At 54.4% G+C, this 14,999-nt stretch overlaps 1 protein-coding gene across 1 annotated transcript in view; it reads right to left on the reverse strand.

The window, feature by feature from the left end:
* Positions 1-14,999, reverse strand: part of LTBP2 (latent transforming growth factor beta binding protein 2) — a 100,044-nt gene that overhangs the window by 25,778 nt on the left and 59,267 nt on the right. Inside the window, exons 9-13 of the mRNA XM_044232445.1 lie at positions 9,052-9,126; positions 5,833-5,955; positions 2,602-2,766; positions 2,167-2,382; positions 1,048-1,067 (exon numbers count right to left, since the gene is read on the reverse strand). Coding sequence (XP_044088380.1) covers positions 1,048-1,067; positions 2,167-2,382; positions 2,602-2,766; positions 5,833-5,955; positions 9,052-9,126 — 599 coding nt within the window. The remainder of the gene's footprint in view (positions 1-1,047; positions 1,068-2,166; positions 2,383-2,601; positions 2,767-5,832; positions 5,956-9,051; positions 9,127-14,999) is intronic.

The raw sequence follows: 14,999 nt of genomic DNA on the forward strand, positions 1-14,999 counted from the left end.
CCCCTGCTTGCTCACTTTCTCGTTCCTTCTAGCTCTCAATGAGTTCTTCCTCAGTGCTGGGCACGTTGCCAGCACTTTATGTCCCTGGTCTTAACTAATCTGCTCAACTAGCCTAGGACAGTAGGTTGTAACAATTAAGGGAGCCAATGTCTGTGCAGTGTCACATCAGCAATGCTTGACGATCGTCCCAATGCCATGAGCCCAGATAAAGCAACAGAAACTTGAGGTTCACTAGCTTCCCCACAGTCACAGGACAAGGGTGGTGAGGCTGAGACCCTAGGCCATACGTCGTGTCCCTCACCATAGCCCACAGCCAGTGGTGGTGACCAAGAGGAGAGAAGGGGCAGAGGATGACAGAGGGTCAGGGGCACGCTGGGGGCTGTGAGGACATGGACAGAGGACTCTGATTTGGGAGGACAACACATGATTCCCCAGGGAGAGAAGCAGCTCCCTGGAGAAACCATGTTTGGGGATAGTCAGGTCTGCAGGTAGGAGGGGCAGGGGACAGGGTAGGGATTGGCAGACGGGTGAGGGAAGAAGCAGGTTCACTCTTCCAGAATGTTTTTCTAAGAGGACATTCAGTTCTTTACAGGGGAATCCTGGGCACAGGGAAGGGCGTGGAGTGCTTTGAGGCCATCCACAGCTGTTTCCACTTCCCCGCAAGCCACCCCCACAGGAGATCTTGAGGTGTAAGCAAGTCATGCTCCGGAAGTACAGAATCCAGAATTAATCTGGAACCAGTTCTATCTAGCTCTTATCTGCAGAGCTGGGACAAACGGGACGTATTCTTACCTCCTTTCTGAAGGGGACCCCCGAGAGAACACTTGTACAAGAGCTGTTCTTACTTCCCTTAGGGTAAAACCAGGTCTCTGGATGGACCCGCCCCCTCCAGCATCCCCGCACATAATCCATCTGTCTCCCTTTCCTCTTTCAGGAGACAGCGCCCTGCTGCGTCAGTGGGGACCCTCTCCCACTCCCTGCATCAGTGGGGACCCTCTCCCACTCCCTGCCATGCTTGCCCAGCCCCTGCTGGGAGGATGCACTCACCTGGCCAGGCTGAGAGTCTCCTGGGAAGGAAAGGTGAGAGCATGAGCTCAGGGAGGAGCCTGGCTGCCTTCTCCCCTCCACCCATGGCCAGGGTTTGTTCAGTCTCTGATGTCCTGAACTCTGTCCCCAGAGGTCAGCCGTGGAGAGAGTGCAGAATCTTTTAACCTGCTTCTGCCCCTCCCGCCCTGCCGGGACTGGCCACCAAAGATTCCCGAATGCCAGGTCTGGAGGGCCTACAAGGTGGCTTCATCGGTGAAAGGAAATCTCCAGCCTTTCTCTAAGGCCTCAGGGATAAGTCCCACCCCTTCCAGGGCCAGTCCGCCCATCAGTCCTAGATGTAACCCTCCTCTTTGCTCTGCCACCCCCTCCCTCTCAAGCCTCCCAGCAAAGCCTCCGCCCCTTGCCCTGGGCTATAGCCCCAGGGAACCATTCTAGAAAGAGAGGAGCTGCTCCTGGCCTGGCCAGGCTCCAGTTCCCATGACGACTGGGGCTCTGTCCTGACTTCCCTGTCTGTTTGTTCCAGATTCCCAGGGCAATTTTGGCCATCACATAGCTCTCCTGGTCTTAGTGTATCCTTGGCCTCCTGCACTGTGGGCCACTGGAACCTGGGTGTGCTTTCAGTATGGTTTTTTGGGGGGGCCCGCCAGGGGCACCTTGGCCTTGTCTTTCTGGCCCAAGCGTCCTGGGCCCCTGGTCATTGAGCTGGAGTTGGTGCCCCGACTCTAAGGCCAGGGAGGGGATCTACAGCCTCAGACTCCCCAGGATCTCCCCGCCAGCTCTCAGGCCTTGCAGTCAGCGCTAGCCCAGAAGCAGCAGGGCTGGGGACGGAAAGGCCTGATCAGCTGGAGCTGGGGCTGCCGCTGACCTCTCCCACTTCCATTGGCAACGCTTGGGGTGTGGGCCTCTTTGATCCCACACGTGAGGGGATGCAGGGGAGGCCTTCCCAGCATGCCAGGCGAGGAGGTTCCTGGAGCCGGGAGCTACTGCTCTAAACTCCCTCTCCGAATGCTCCAGAACTGGGAAGCCAGGTGTCCACCAGGATAAATACCCAGAAGCTCTTGGGGGGTTGGGAGGGGGGGAGCAGGGGAACACCTCAGGCCCCTCCCGCAGCCCAGATACCCTTGTCAGGGACGGTCTTGGCCTCCTGCCAGGTGTCAGTGACGGCCCGAAGCTGCTGTCTCCCCTCGGACCCAGGCACGGTCCCGAAGCTTTTCAGCAGGTGCTCCCTGGAGGGCCTGGCCAGCTCCTCCTCCTCTGCCTTCCTCATGGCCAGGCGGACATGTGAGCTCGAGTAGGTGTAGCCCTGGCCAGCAGGGCAGATCTCCCCGAAGGCCTCTGCAAGGTCAAGGGTCAAAGGACAAACTGAGGGGCACAGTTCCCGAGGGATCCCAGAGCCCTTCCTTTCCTCCATTTAGGGGGACAAACAATTGTTGCAGTGAGGGAGGAGGGACCCAGGTTGGGGTGAGGAGTTGAGCAAGAGGGAGGGAAGACTTGTAAGAGTCTGGCTTGGAGGAAGCCCGTGGGGGCCAGAGCTGTGCTGGGACGGAGGCTTACCTGTGCCGGGCAGGGGGCATCTCTCACACTGGCTGCCCCAAGCTTTGCCCACCCGGCTGCAGCAGCAGATCTGCTTGGTGATGCTCTGGGCCAAAGGCAGGGCGCAGGTGCCAGGCCCCACCGACCGGTAGCACAGCCCCTGCTGCATGGAGATGGCCTTGTCGGCTGCAACAGACACAGCAGGGGGGTGGGCAGGGGGCCGGCCTCGGGGAAGCGCAGGGAGGAGAGGGGCAGTGGGTGGGAGCGGCTGCTGGCAGTGCCCACCGGCTGGCCTGGCCTGAGTCTCAGTCTGCAGCTCTGGGCCGTGGAAATGCTCAAAAGAATGTGGGGAGGAATGGCCACAGGTAGAAGGCTTCGGGATCTCCTTGTGCTAACCTACTGGATGGGCCCCCTGACTCTCACCCTCCCGTGGAAAGCCCGAGGGCAGGAAATGGGAACATGCGGGCTTGTCTCCAGGTGCTGGGTTTGCAAGCGTTTACAAAAGCCTGCCACTGGCCTGGCAGCTGTGCTGTGTGCTCTAGGGCCACAGTCTCCCTGGGAAGATGAGACAAGTTGAGAGCTGAAGGCCTGATGGGGAGCTTTGAGGACAGGGACCTTATTTTGGCCATCTCTGTAGCACAGCACCCTGGGCAGTGTCTGGGGCTTGGGGACGCTCAGTAATGCTCGCTGGACCCGTGTGCATGAATCAAAATGCTGTGGGCCACCGAGAGTGAGAGCTATGCTGGGTTTAGATGGTAACAATACTACCAACACGGTCCCCCTTCTTGTCCTTTGAAAGTGAGTAGTGAAGACTGTCCTCTTGTATATTATCTCAGCGGAGGATGAAGAGCTCACGCCACATGGAAACAGACCAGATTCCTTGTTGGGCCGGACGAGGGGATGAGGGATGTGTGGAGAGGACAACACTCAAAGCTAAGCAGTCGATGACCCTGGGGAAGTCCAGGTCAGGGCCCAGGACTCAGCAGGCCAAGTTCAAATCCCTGCTCCAAGATCAGCCACATGACCTCCCTGGGATTTACCGTCTTCATGCATCAAATAAGAATGATGATAATGCCATGGGGAGGAGACACGTGTGTTTCTTTCTGCTCGGCATCCACGCCCCTGTGTTCTGGTGAAAGCACCCTGGTTTTCCTATGGGATCTACCCCGTCTACCATTCTGTCCATGTGGAGTGGAGGCTGACCCTACTTCCTAGCTGAAAGAGTCCATACCCCTGGTCACAGCGAGTGGGTCAGGGATGGGCACTTGACCAAGTGGACCCAGTGCTAATAATCAGCTTTGGGACTTTCCCTGGATTATTACAAAAAAAATACTTTTTATTTCTCTATTTTTAAATTGGAGTTTGCAGGACTGGGAGATGTAGGCCTACTGTCTGGTGGCCACCTTTGACAGAATTATGAGATCAACACAAAGGAAACAGAGCAAGGGGCATCCCAAAGACACTGTGTGCTGGATCCAACCAAGCCTGAGGCATACCTACCCCTCGACTTCCTAGTTGTGTGGACCAAGGAATTATTTTTGCTTACAGTGGTTTGAGTTGGGGTTCTGTCATCTGTAGCCCAAAGGCTCCTGACTAATATACTTTAAAAAAAAAGTTTATTTGTTTGTTTGTTTGTTTAAGTAATCTCTACACCCAAAGTGGGGCTCAAACTCATGACCCTGAGATCAAGAGTTATACGCTCCACCAACGGAGCCGGCCAGGTCCCCCCTGACTAATATACTTTCTTCACGATGATAGAGGTAAAAGGGCCTTGTCAAAGGTTGTGATCAATTATTGGTCAGTCCATGAGCTTAGGTCTCCAGGTATAATCTCTGCTCTCAGCAGCCACTTCCCTTGGGACACTGCAGGAAATGGCTTGGTCCCCTTGAGCCCCAGGGTAGAGGTGACCTGGCTGAGAGTATCAGGAGGCTGCCCCAGCCCAGAGGGGGGGTGGCCCTTGTAGACCAGCTCTGGTCAGCTGGTAGGGAAAAGGGCAGAGCTCAGAAAGGAAGCGCAGTGGGTAACAGCAGGGAGGGAGACAAAAATAAAGAACACCCGAGGGCCGCCTCTGCCTCCTGTATTAAGTTAGCATCTCTTTCTGGCGCTAATAAGTAAAAGTCTCTTCAGGAGTTAAAATTGTCTGTCTGAGAAAGCAATCTAGAGTGGGGGTGGGGTGAGGAGAGGGAGGGCTGTGTGTCCCTGAAGGCATGGGTCACATGTCCCTGTCTCCATGAAGTCTCCCTGAGAGCCCTCGGACACGCTCTCCCCACTCTGGCCTCTTACTGTCTCCTCTCCCTGGACACATGGACTGGGTCCTGTCTCATCCTTTCTGTCACACAGGACGCTCCTTCTGGGTGACGCTGGAGTCTTGCTTGTCCTGTGGCCTCCCCAGACCTAGTACCCGGTGGTTTGTGGACTGAGGGCCTGGCCAGCCTCGGGGAGCTCTGCAGAGCTGGGGGGCAACCTGACCTGGGCTGCCCCGTCACAGATGCCAGTCAGGACTGGTTTTATTCAGTTCTGGTCAGGCCTTGCCCAAGGAGAGCCCTGTCTGGGCTGTGGCGTCAGCTCTGCTCTCTGGGGGCGCTCCCAGCCGGGGCCTCTTCCAGCGGGAAACCACAGAGGCCGCTGGAAACAGCTTCCTGTGGATACACACATGCACACACACAGGCACACAGTGTGTGTGCACACACACACAGACACGGTGCGGATATGACCAGAGACACGTGTGTATTCATGGATGCGGACACATTCCGAGCCACGAGGGGCCCCGGGTTTGTGGAAAGGCCTGGGGGCCAGGGGGCAGCGCCGGACGTGCCACAGACAGGTCCTTTCAGGGAGGCCTGTCCGCAGTTCAGTGATGAGGCTGCCAGACTCAGGCCCGGAAGAGGCAGCCACGGCTCGGCCTGACATTGCAGCAAATACAACACACATCTCCCCAAGGTAATGAGGCCACAGAGGGAACAGAACGGATTAGGGAAAAAACAGAAGTAGAAAATCCCAAACTGCAAAGCCCCAAAGACAGGTCAAAACCCCAAACCGAAGTGCTAGCTGTCTCCCCTCCAGCAGGGGGGCTTGGTTTTTATACACTGGGTACTCTGTACGCTCCACACTTTTGTACACTGGGTTGAGACACAGACCCTGGTCTGGGGATGAGGCCTGGGGGAAATGACTGCTCTGGGCCTGGCCGGTGGACCCTGAGGATCCCATCTCGCCTCCCAGTGTCCCCCACCTCCGGTCCCCGCCAACACTTACACACGCAGCGGCTCCTGGACGGGTCCAGCATGAGGCCAGGCCCGCAGGTGCACAGGTAGCTGCCTCTGGTGTTCACGCACTCCGAGTCCTTGCACACACCCAGGCTCAGGCACTCGTTGATATCTGCGGGGTTGGAGGATGTGAGGGAGAGCCTGTCCCCACCCCAGGCCTTGCGGAGGGGAGGGCCCAGGGTATAGAACTTCCCAAAGGGACAACAATAAGAGAGCTGCCATCTATTAAGTGTGGTCCCACGCTCCGTGCCTCAGTTTCCTCATTCATAAAATGGGGACCTTATTTGTAACTACCAGATGGTCTTGTTAGGAGAATAAGACAAGACGATAATTGCAAATCACTTAATTCCGCTCACTGGTAATAATGATCGTAATGTCAAGAGCTACTGTTTCTTGAGTGCCTATCTCCGGCCAGGCACCACACCACGTGGCGGGCACATGGTACCTCGTTGGGTTCTTACCGAAAATTTTATCAAGCAGGTCCCCGTGGCTTCATTTTATAGATGAGGAAACAGGGTCCAGGAGTAACTTGCCCAAAGTCGCTCAGCTAGTGAGGGGCGTGCGGGGATGCAAACGGGGGGAGCAGATAAGGAGACAGTTTGGGTTGGAGTGGGGAGAACCATCTGCTCCGCCCTTCCTCCTCAGACTTCCTGGAGGGCCTCTGCAGCATCTCCCCTGGACCCCGGGTCTCGGGACCATGTCCACTGTGAGCAGTGGGCTCGAGGGAGCCCAGCAAGGACGGGAGGCAGGAGGGTGGAGGCAAGCGCGGAGGGCCAGAGGGTCTGGAGGGCATGTTTCCAGGAGGCCGAGAAGCCTTGGGCAGGCCACACACAGCCTGCGAGACCAATGGATGCTTGTGCTGTTCTTCAAACAAGGGAGTGACATTGGCATCCTTTGTGATCTCAAAAGCATTTCCTTCTTCCTGCCAAGGGGAAATCCCAACCCTCACATTCTAAGCTCCTGAAAGTCTTGGTGATGGTGTCTTTGCTGATGATGGTGAGTGGGGAAGATTTGTGAGGAGCCCCCCACCTTCCAGGCCAGGACACCAGACACAGCGACCCCGTCACCAGAGTCACCTGCTCACCCATAGGCTTCAGGGAAAGTGGCACTGAGCACAGAATGAAGGGGCTAGAAGATGGCCCAACTGTTCTCTGGCAGGACACCCTGTTGGGAGGGAGGTGCCTGGAGAAATGCCACCGAACTCTGGGCAGGGGAACAGGCCCATTTGCCTCTGGACTGTGGCCAGAGCGCTGGATCCAAATCTGACTTGCCTCCTGGAGGGGCTCCTAAGCCCTCGCACGGTATCCAGTGCCCTTCCCCACATTTCCTCAAAGCCTGTGGGGACGCAGGCAGCTCTGATGAGGCCCTGGGATGCCTGTGTTGTCTCCTGTGGCCACACAGGCTGTCCTCCCGCTCGCCCAACCCTTCCTTTGCGTGTGCTCCTCCCTCAGCCGGAATGCCTGCATCTCCTTCAGCTGGTCACCTCGAGTCACTCACTCATCACGCCCTGGTCAGCCGTCACCTGAAGCCCTTCTCCTACCCTCCCGGTCTGGGAAGGGGCACCTACCATGCCATCCCACGGCACCCAGGGCCTCTTTCTAGCAAGAGCACTTCTCCCATGGTATGTAATTGCTCAAGCGCCTATATTCACCGGGGGCAGCCATGTTTGTCTGTCGCTGGGCGCTAACACCCAGCACAACACACGCAGTTCCTAACAGCCCCAGCTCAGCCGGTGGCAGGAGAGAAGGATGGAGACAGAGAGGAGGTGACGCATGTGGGTGTAGAGGTGAGCAGGTCCCCTCCCAGATATGGAGACATGGGAAGGGGGGGAGGTTTAAAGGGCCGGGGTGGGGGGATACTCCTGGGGGTGGGCCCTTTGGCTTCCTCTATCCCTTGGGGCTCAATGGAGGGAGGACTGAGAGCTCCTTTGAGATCCTGAGAATAACTTTAACCCTGTGCACTGGGAAACCTGCCAGAAGGAGAGGGCCCTAGGGACAGTTTAGATATGAATGGCCCTACTGTCCCATCCAAGGGCAAAACTAAAGACCTCTCCACACCCACCATCCTGTCTACTAGGCTTCTTTGCCCCCAGGGAAGTCTGACCTTGGGCTGGGTCAGAGGGCTGCCCTTTTGCCTGCTCCAAGCACTTTATCCATAGGCCAGAAATCCTCTTTGGGCCTGGCACCCCCCAGGCAGACAGCCTAGCCACCCCAGGACTTCCTCAGATCCCTCTCTCCTGGAGAAGTCTCCAGGGGGAAGGGTGCTTAGGAGGCCATCTGGGTCAATGTCCTGTCTCTAACCCAGCTTCATTTCAGGTAAGCCATACAGACAGTACCGTATCCAGTTGTCCGATGGGGAAGCCGCCTCAGCTCCCCACTGACCTCTGCCAGCCCCAGGAGCCTCCCCGGGGGGAGGCTCTGCTCATCTCTCCTACTGCCGGGCCCGCAGCCAACAGGGGCTGTCTGCTCTGAGCCTGAGCTGCTCAGTGGCAGCAGCTGCCCCTCAGTGAGGGTTTCTGGATGCCCCAGTCATCCTGGGCCTACGCACCATCCCCACTGGAATTCCCCATAGTGACAAAGCTATAGCTGAGCCTGGCTTCCATCCCTCTGTCCCAAGGTGACTCTGGGCCTTGCCCCTGTGAAATGCAGAGTGTCCAAGACCTCAGTTGGTTAACAGCCTGTCAGCCAGGCCAGCTTGGCCAGGGTCCGTGCTTTATGGTCCCCTCTTTCCTCCACCTGTACCTTCTCTCCCCCCGCTCCTGGCTGTGGGAGGTGATTTGTTGGGGGGAGACCCCAGAGGTCCCCATCAACTCAAGCTGACTAGATCCTGATTCCAAGTCCTCCCATGCCAAGGAGACTGGCCGAGGAGGTGAGGGGATGTGGGGACAGTACCCGCACACGCACATACAGACCCCACAGTTCCAGAGATGCACCTGGCTCAGGTCCAGTGGGGGCAGGTGGAGATGGGAAGAGGGACGGGCTCAGCATCCAAGCCCTTTCTAGTTTGCTCTCTCATAATCCCCACAACTTCCTGAGGCCTCTGGAAACCAGTAGCCCCAACTCCCAAAAGCCGGGGCTTAGAGGTGCCCAGTGAAGAGCACTCAGTGCCACCATTCCGTCTGTCTGGGTGGGGGGTGGGGGAGTGCCCTGGCATCCTCGGGCCTTCATTATCCAACCCCCTCCCTCCCTCCGGCCCGGGTCACCCTTACCTTGGCAGTGAGTGAGATTCAGTCTCTTGTACCCTTGGGGACACTCCAGCTGGCCATTTTCGATCACTGGGGAGGCTGAGGAGTAAAGATAAAGACAGATCTCACTGCAAGGCCCTTGGGCTCCCCGTCACCCATGCTGAAAGTGGGGTGCCACCGACTGCACGGCTGTGAGGCCCTGAACCCCCAAGTCATTCCTGTGGGGAGCTGTGCCCCCTTGGCTACAATCCCTTCCCTGGCTAAAACCGGGTTACTCTTGACCCACTTCGTTCCTCCTAGAAACGTCACTCAGCGACTATAGGCCTCGTATATGGTTATAACATGTCAGACAGAGCAAGTAAATGTTGTACATTCCAGTGGAATGAAACCAGTCTTATATATTTATTTATTTAGTATTTTGGTTTTGAAGTAATTACACCTCTGTAGGAAGTTACAAAAAATAGTGACAGAGAGGTCCCTCATGCCTGACACCCAGTTTCTGCTCATGGTTCCATTTTCCATCACTATAGTTGTTTTCTTAGTTTTTAAACAAGCAGATGCAACGATTCACAGTCTAGTCCCAAGTTCAGCTCCTTTCGCTCCTCGGTTTTACCGCTGCCATAGCTGACAAGTTACCTCAGCTCAAGATGGAAGAAACTCGCAGTCCATGGCCTGTCGGAGAAAACCAGGCTCTTAAGTTTTCACTCCCTCTCACCAACTGTGTGGTGGGTAACTTTCCATCTCCCCTGAGGCTGGCTAGTTGTTCTTAAAAATGTAAAACACATTGGAAAATGCCAGTTGTCAAGTTTTTTAAATGTGCAAATGGACTTGGTTTACAGCAACAAATCCCAACATGATGGAACCGCTTCCAAACAGCCACTTTCAAAAGGCTCTTCCTGTGGCCCAGCCGCACCCAGCCGCCCGCCCAGTGTTAAGGGCGGACCAAACCCACCAGATGTTTGACTCCAGATTGACCAACAAGGAAATAAGGCTCAGATTCTGGGGCCGCTTTCGCATCCTACCTTGATTTCACAACATTCCACTGTACTTTAAAGAGGGGGAAAAATTCTTTGAAAAAGAAAAACCTATTGACTTAAAAACAGGGAAACGTCTCTGTTACTTTGGAGAGAGGACTAGCCCGTCAGCCTCCCGAGGAATGCTTTGAAGGGTTTTTTCTTTTTCTTTTCTTTCCTTGAAAAGCTCTAGCAGGTAGCAGAGTCCTGACAGCCATCTGTCATCACAGGAAAGAGCAGCAGATGTGGACAGCCATCTCTCTCTCTCTCTCTCTCTGTGTGTGTGTGTGTGTGTGTGTGTGTGTGAGTTTTTAAAGAATAGCTCCTCAGGACACCGCAGTGGGTTAAGCGGATGCCTTCAGCTCAGGTCATTATCCCAGGGTCCTGGGATCTAGCCCCACGGGCAGGCTTCTTGCTTAGCAGGGAGCCTGCTTCTCCCTCTGCCTGCTCCGCCTGCCACTTCCACTGCTTGTGCTCCCTCTCTCTCTCTGACAAATAAATAAAATCTTAAAAAAAAAAAAAAAGAACAGTTCATCTACAAGTGTGATCATTTCTTGGCTAATAGCCAGCAATTCTAAAGGAGTACAGGGATTTTCACAGACACTCTTCTGACACAATGTTCCATTAAGATCCCATTCTACTTGAAAGGTTTTGTTTCATAAAGTGAACCGCGTGATGAATTCTCTAGAAATCTGTCTTCTGACTTTGCCTTCCTCATGGCGGTGGCTCCCCTCTGATCATGGGCTGTGGTGACGGGACTTCCTGTGCAGCGCCCCCCACGTCTCTGTCCTCATCTGGATTCCCTTTCATTCCAATAACTCATTGTTATTGAAGAAGTCATTTACTGTTGCAAATATACCACTTGCGGTTCATCCTTCCCTTAGCAGTATCTTTACAAGAGGATAGTTCTTCATCTATTTCATTGTTGAAATGGACTCTTGCAAATACCGAGGCGTAGGTTAGAGAGACCTATGCTTTCATCCAATTGTACAGCAAAGGTTGAACATCTTGGTCTTGTCTAAATGTTTTTCTGATCTAGATGGCTTCGCTCTATTGTCAGCTGCTAGTTCCCAGCACGTTATAGACTTGGGGCAAAGTCTGTTATGTAGACACCGTATTCCATACAGCCTTCTTGATCGTTTAGGTCCTGGGCTCCGTTGTGGCTCACACCTGAGAGGCACTCATTATTTTTATCCAAGAATTGATTACAGGTCAGGGAAGAAGGGGCAGCGTCACATTTTAAAAGTGATCACTTGCAGTGATGTAATTAGTATTATTTCGAATTCTGTTTCTTTGCAGGAATTTTTTTAGAGTCACTTTTCCACTTGGAGAGGGTTGTTTTCCTTCAAACTTGACAACATGATTGAAAAACCCCATAAGCCGGGCACTGTCGTAGGGGACGTGTTCATTCCAGAGACAAACACGAGGAGGTGCCATGTTTTCTTGGAACCCTGCTCTTCCCTGAGGACACGCCACATGTCAGATGTGACATTTGAGTCTGACATACAGACCAAATGAGATTGTAAGTTAGTGAGGCTTCTTCATTTTTTTTAAGCGTCACTTAAGATTTTTAAGTATTTTTTTAAAAGATTTTATTTATTTGTTTGACAGAGAGAGAGAGAGAGAGAGAGCGAGCATGAGAAGGGACAAGGTCAGAGGGAGAAGCAGACTCCCCATGGAGCTGGGAGCTTGATGTGGGACTTGATCCCGGGATCCCCGGAATCATGACCCAAGCCCAAGGCAATTGCTCAACCAACTGAGACACCCAGGAGCCCCTTCATTTTTTTTTTTTTTTACATTAAAAAAATGTCAGTTGAATTTGTAATATCTTTTCCCTCTATGGACGACAGTCTCACTCCCGCTTTGCCTGTCGTCCTACCATGGGGGGACTGGGCTCCAGCCTGGCGGGGGGTAAATGAGGATTCTGAACATGCTGACATTGAGATGGAAGGAGGGGAGTGAGGCTGGGAAAAGGGGGAGCCCCTGGCATGGGGCCTGGGGGCATCAGTCGAGGGCAGGAAGGAGGCAAGAGTGCGGGGACATTGGGGAAACTCAGAAAGCAAGCTGATTCGATGCAGCCTGCAAACATGAGGAACAGAAGGTGGGAAAGAATAACGGGAGGCTGATGCCAAGGGGCCGACAAGCAGTGACAAGGGAACATCTGGATGGAGTCATGAGGCCCTTGGTCCACATTATCATGTTTGTTTCCCACACAACCATCCTGCAAGGCCAGGATCATTATCCCCATTGTCCAGACAAGGAAAGTGAAGCTCAGAGGGGGCCCAGTAGGGGGTCGAACCCCAGCCTCTGGCAGCAGAGGCCACATCCCTTGCCTGTTGCTCTGCTGAAGGCAGGAGCGAGAGAAGGGGCCGGAGGCCAGGGCAGCACCATGATGGCAGGAGGGAAACAGGAATAAATTTCAAAGCCACTGTCCTGGATGAAATTCCCATTTTGCCAGCAACCCCTACTGGATCCCAAAGAAGGCCCTCGTACCCTGCTTTGCACCTCCCAGAGGCCACCTGCCAGCTTCTGGAAGACCAAGTGCAGTATCTAATCTGGAAAAGTCAGCTTCAGTCTCATCCGGGGACAGCAGGCTGAAGTTCAGACAGCCATGTGGAAGGGAGAACCTTGGCTCGGGTAGAACTCAGCACCCACCCTCTGTCCCACGCGTGCTCCTGGCAGCCTCGAGCTGTGTGATTCACAGCAGGTAGTTGGGGGGACCGATGTCACAGCCCTTGCCACCCACGCTTGCTAGGTCACCTCCCAAGCCCTCCCAACACGCTCAGGCCTTTCCTTGCCATGACACTTAAAATGCTGCATTATGATGGTCTGTTTGCTTGTCCATCTCCCCTGGTAAAGGGTCAGCTCCATGAAGACAGGAACCTTGTCTTCATCATTGCTACATCTCTAGAGCCCAGCACAGCATGTGGCGCACTATAAGCACTCAATCATCTTTTTTGGTAAGCCCAGTGTGAGACTTGAACTCATGACCCTGAGATCAAGACCTGAGCTGAGATGGAAAGTCAGATGCTCAACGGACTGAGCTACCCAGGTGCCCCTAGCGGCCCACAATTAAACCGGAATGAATAATAAGAGTAAAGGCTAAAATAGCACTTACTATGTGCTAGACTCTACTGTAAAGTCCTTACACGTATCAGCTTATTTAATCCTTATAATAGTCCTCGAGGGGACTTACTAATATTTCCCCCACTTTATGGAGGAGCAAACAGAATAACTTTAACCCTGTGCACTGGGAAACCTGCCAGGAGGAGAGGGCCCTAGGGACAGTTTAGATATGAATGGCCCACTGTACCCTCCAAGGGCAAAACTAAAGACCTCTCCACACCCACCATCCTGTCTACTAGGCCTCTTTGCCCCCAGGGGAGTCTGACCTTGGGCTGGGTCAGAAGGCTGCCCTTTTGCCTGCTCCAAGCACTTTATCCATGGGCCAGAAATCCCCTTTGGGCCTGGCACCCCCCAGGCAGACAGCCTAGCCACCCCAGGACTTCCTCAGATCCCTCTCTCCTGGAGAGAGAGGCACAGAGGGGTTAGGAAACATGCCCAAGGTCTCCCAGCTGGTGGATAGAGCTGGGATTATGAACCTGGGCAGTGTGCCCCCAGAAGATAGATTCTGAACCACTCCTTTCTCCCGTCTCCAAATACATAAATGAAAGAACTCATGCCAAGCCTCAGGAGTTGTCCAGGCAAGAATCCGAGGGTCTGCAGGCTACAGGATACCTGTGCCCATCAGAAAGTAGATGACCCTTTTGGGGAACTTCTCTTCCCTTGTTTTTTTGTTTTTTGTTTTTTTTTTTTAAAGATTTTATTTATTTGTCAGAGAGAGAGAGAGAGAATGAGCACAGGCAGACAGAGTGGCAGGCAGATTCAGAGGGAGAAGCAGGCTCCCTGCAGAGCAAGGAGCCCGATGTGGGACTCGATCCCAGGATGCCAGGATCATGACCTGAGCCGAAGGCAGCTGCTCAACCAACTGAGCCACCCAGGCGTCCCTCTTCCCTTGTTTTAACATGGGATCAGGAGAGCAAATGAGAAAAGCAAAAGCAGGGATACCCAGGAGGAGGTCAGGAGATGGGCAGGAGGACTGATGGTCAGAGATGGCCAGAGGACTATTAGAAACTTGGAAAATGCCCCATAAGGTCTACCACTGGAGTGCCGAGCAGAAAGAATGAAGACAATGGGGCAGAACCCGCACTACCCCTCACGGCCCCTGAGCTGACACAAGGAGGACATGGGGGTTGGGAAGAAGACAGAAGTGGATCTAGAAGGAGAGGCTGAAGCTGTGTTTCCCACGCGTGCTTCGAAGAGACACGTGGAGAGCTGCCAGCGACCTTGCAGTTGGGCTTCTCAGGCCTGAGAAAGGCCGAGCAGTGGCTGAAGGGTCAGCTGGGATCACCCCCAACTCCAAGGAGTCTGAGCATCACAGAATGCCCGTGAAGCCTGTGGGGCAGACGTGTGTACCTTTCCTGGTACGGAAACACGGCCATGTGGGCCAGAACCTCAGGTCCTCTAGTCCCTGACCCCAGCCCTGTCCCCTTACCGCTGCACCCAGACTAGCTCACACACCGGGGAAGGAAGTGGAGGGGCCCCTGGCTGTGGCCTGAGCCTGCCCTGTGGACTCTCCCTGTTGTCTGCCGGGGCTCCCAAGGAGGCCTCATCCAGGACAGACTAATTCCTGGAGACAGTTTTGGCCCTGACTCTACAAGAGAGTTTGGGGAAGAAATGGTGGAGACATATGTCTGGCCACGGGGCTGTTTTCAAGCCACGCTGATCTCAGCCTGTGATGACAGATGGCCCCAGCAGGGAGCTCTGGAGGGTACCCTGCCACACATCTCTCTGCCAGAAGACAGACAGACAGACAGACAGACAGAAACACACACAACCCGGATGAGGCTAAGCTCAATGCACCGGGGCATGTGAGTGGACTGGAGCTGAACCTAGATG

Source organism: Neovison vison, chromosome 13, assembly GCF_020171115.1.
Source record: "Neovison vison isolate M4711 chromosome 13, ASM_NN_V1, whole genome shotgun sequence".
In the NCBI taxonomy this organism is placed as follows: Eukaryota; Metazoa; Chordata; class Mammalia; order Carnivora; family Mustelidae; genus Neogale; species Neogale vison.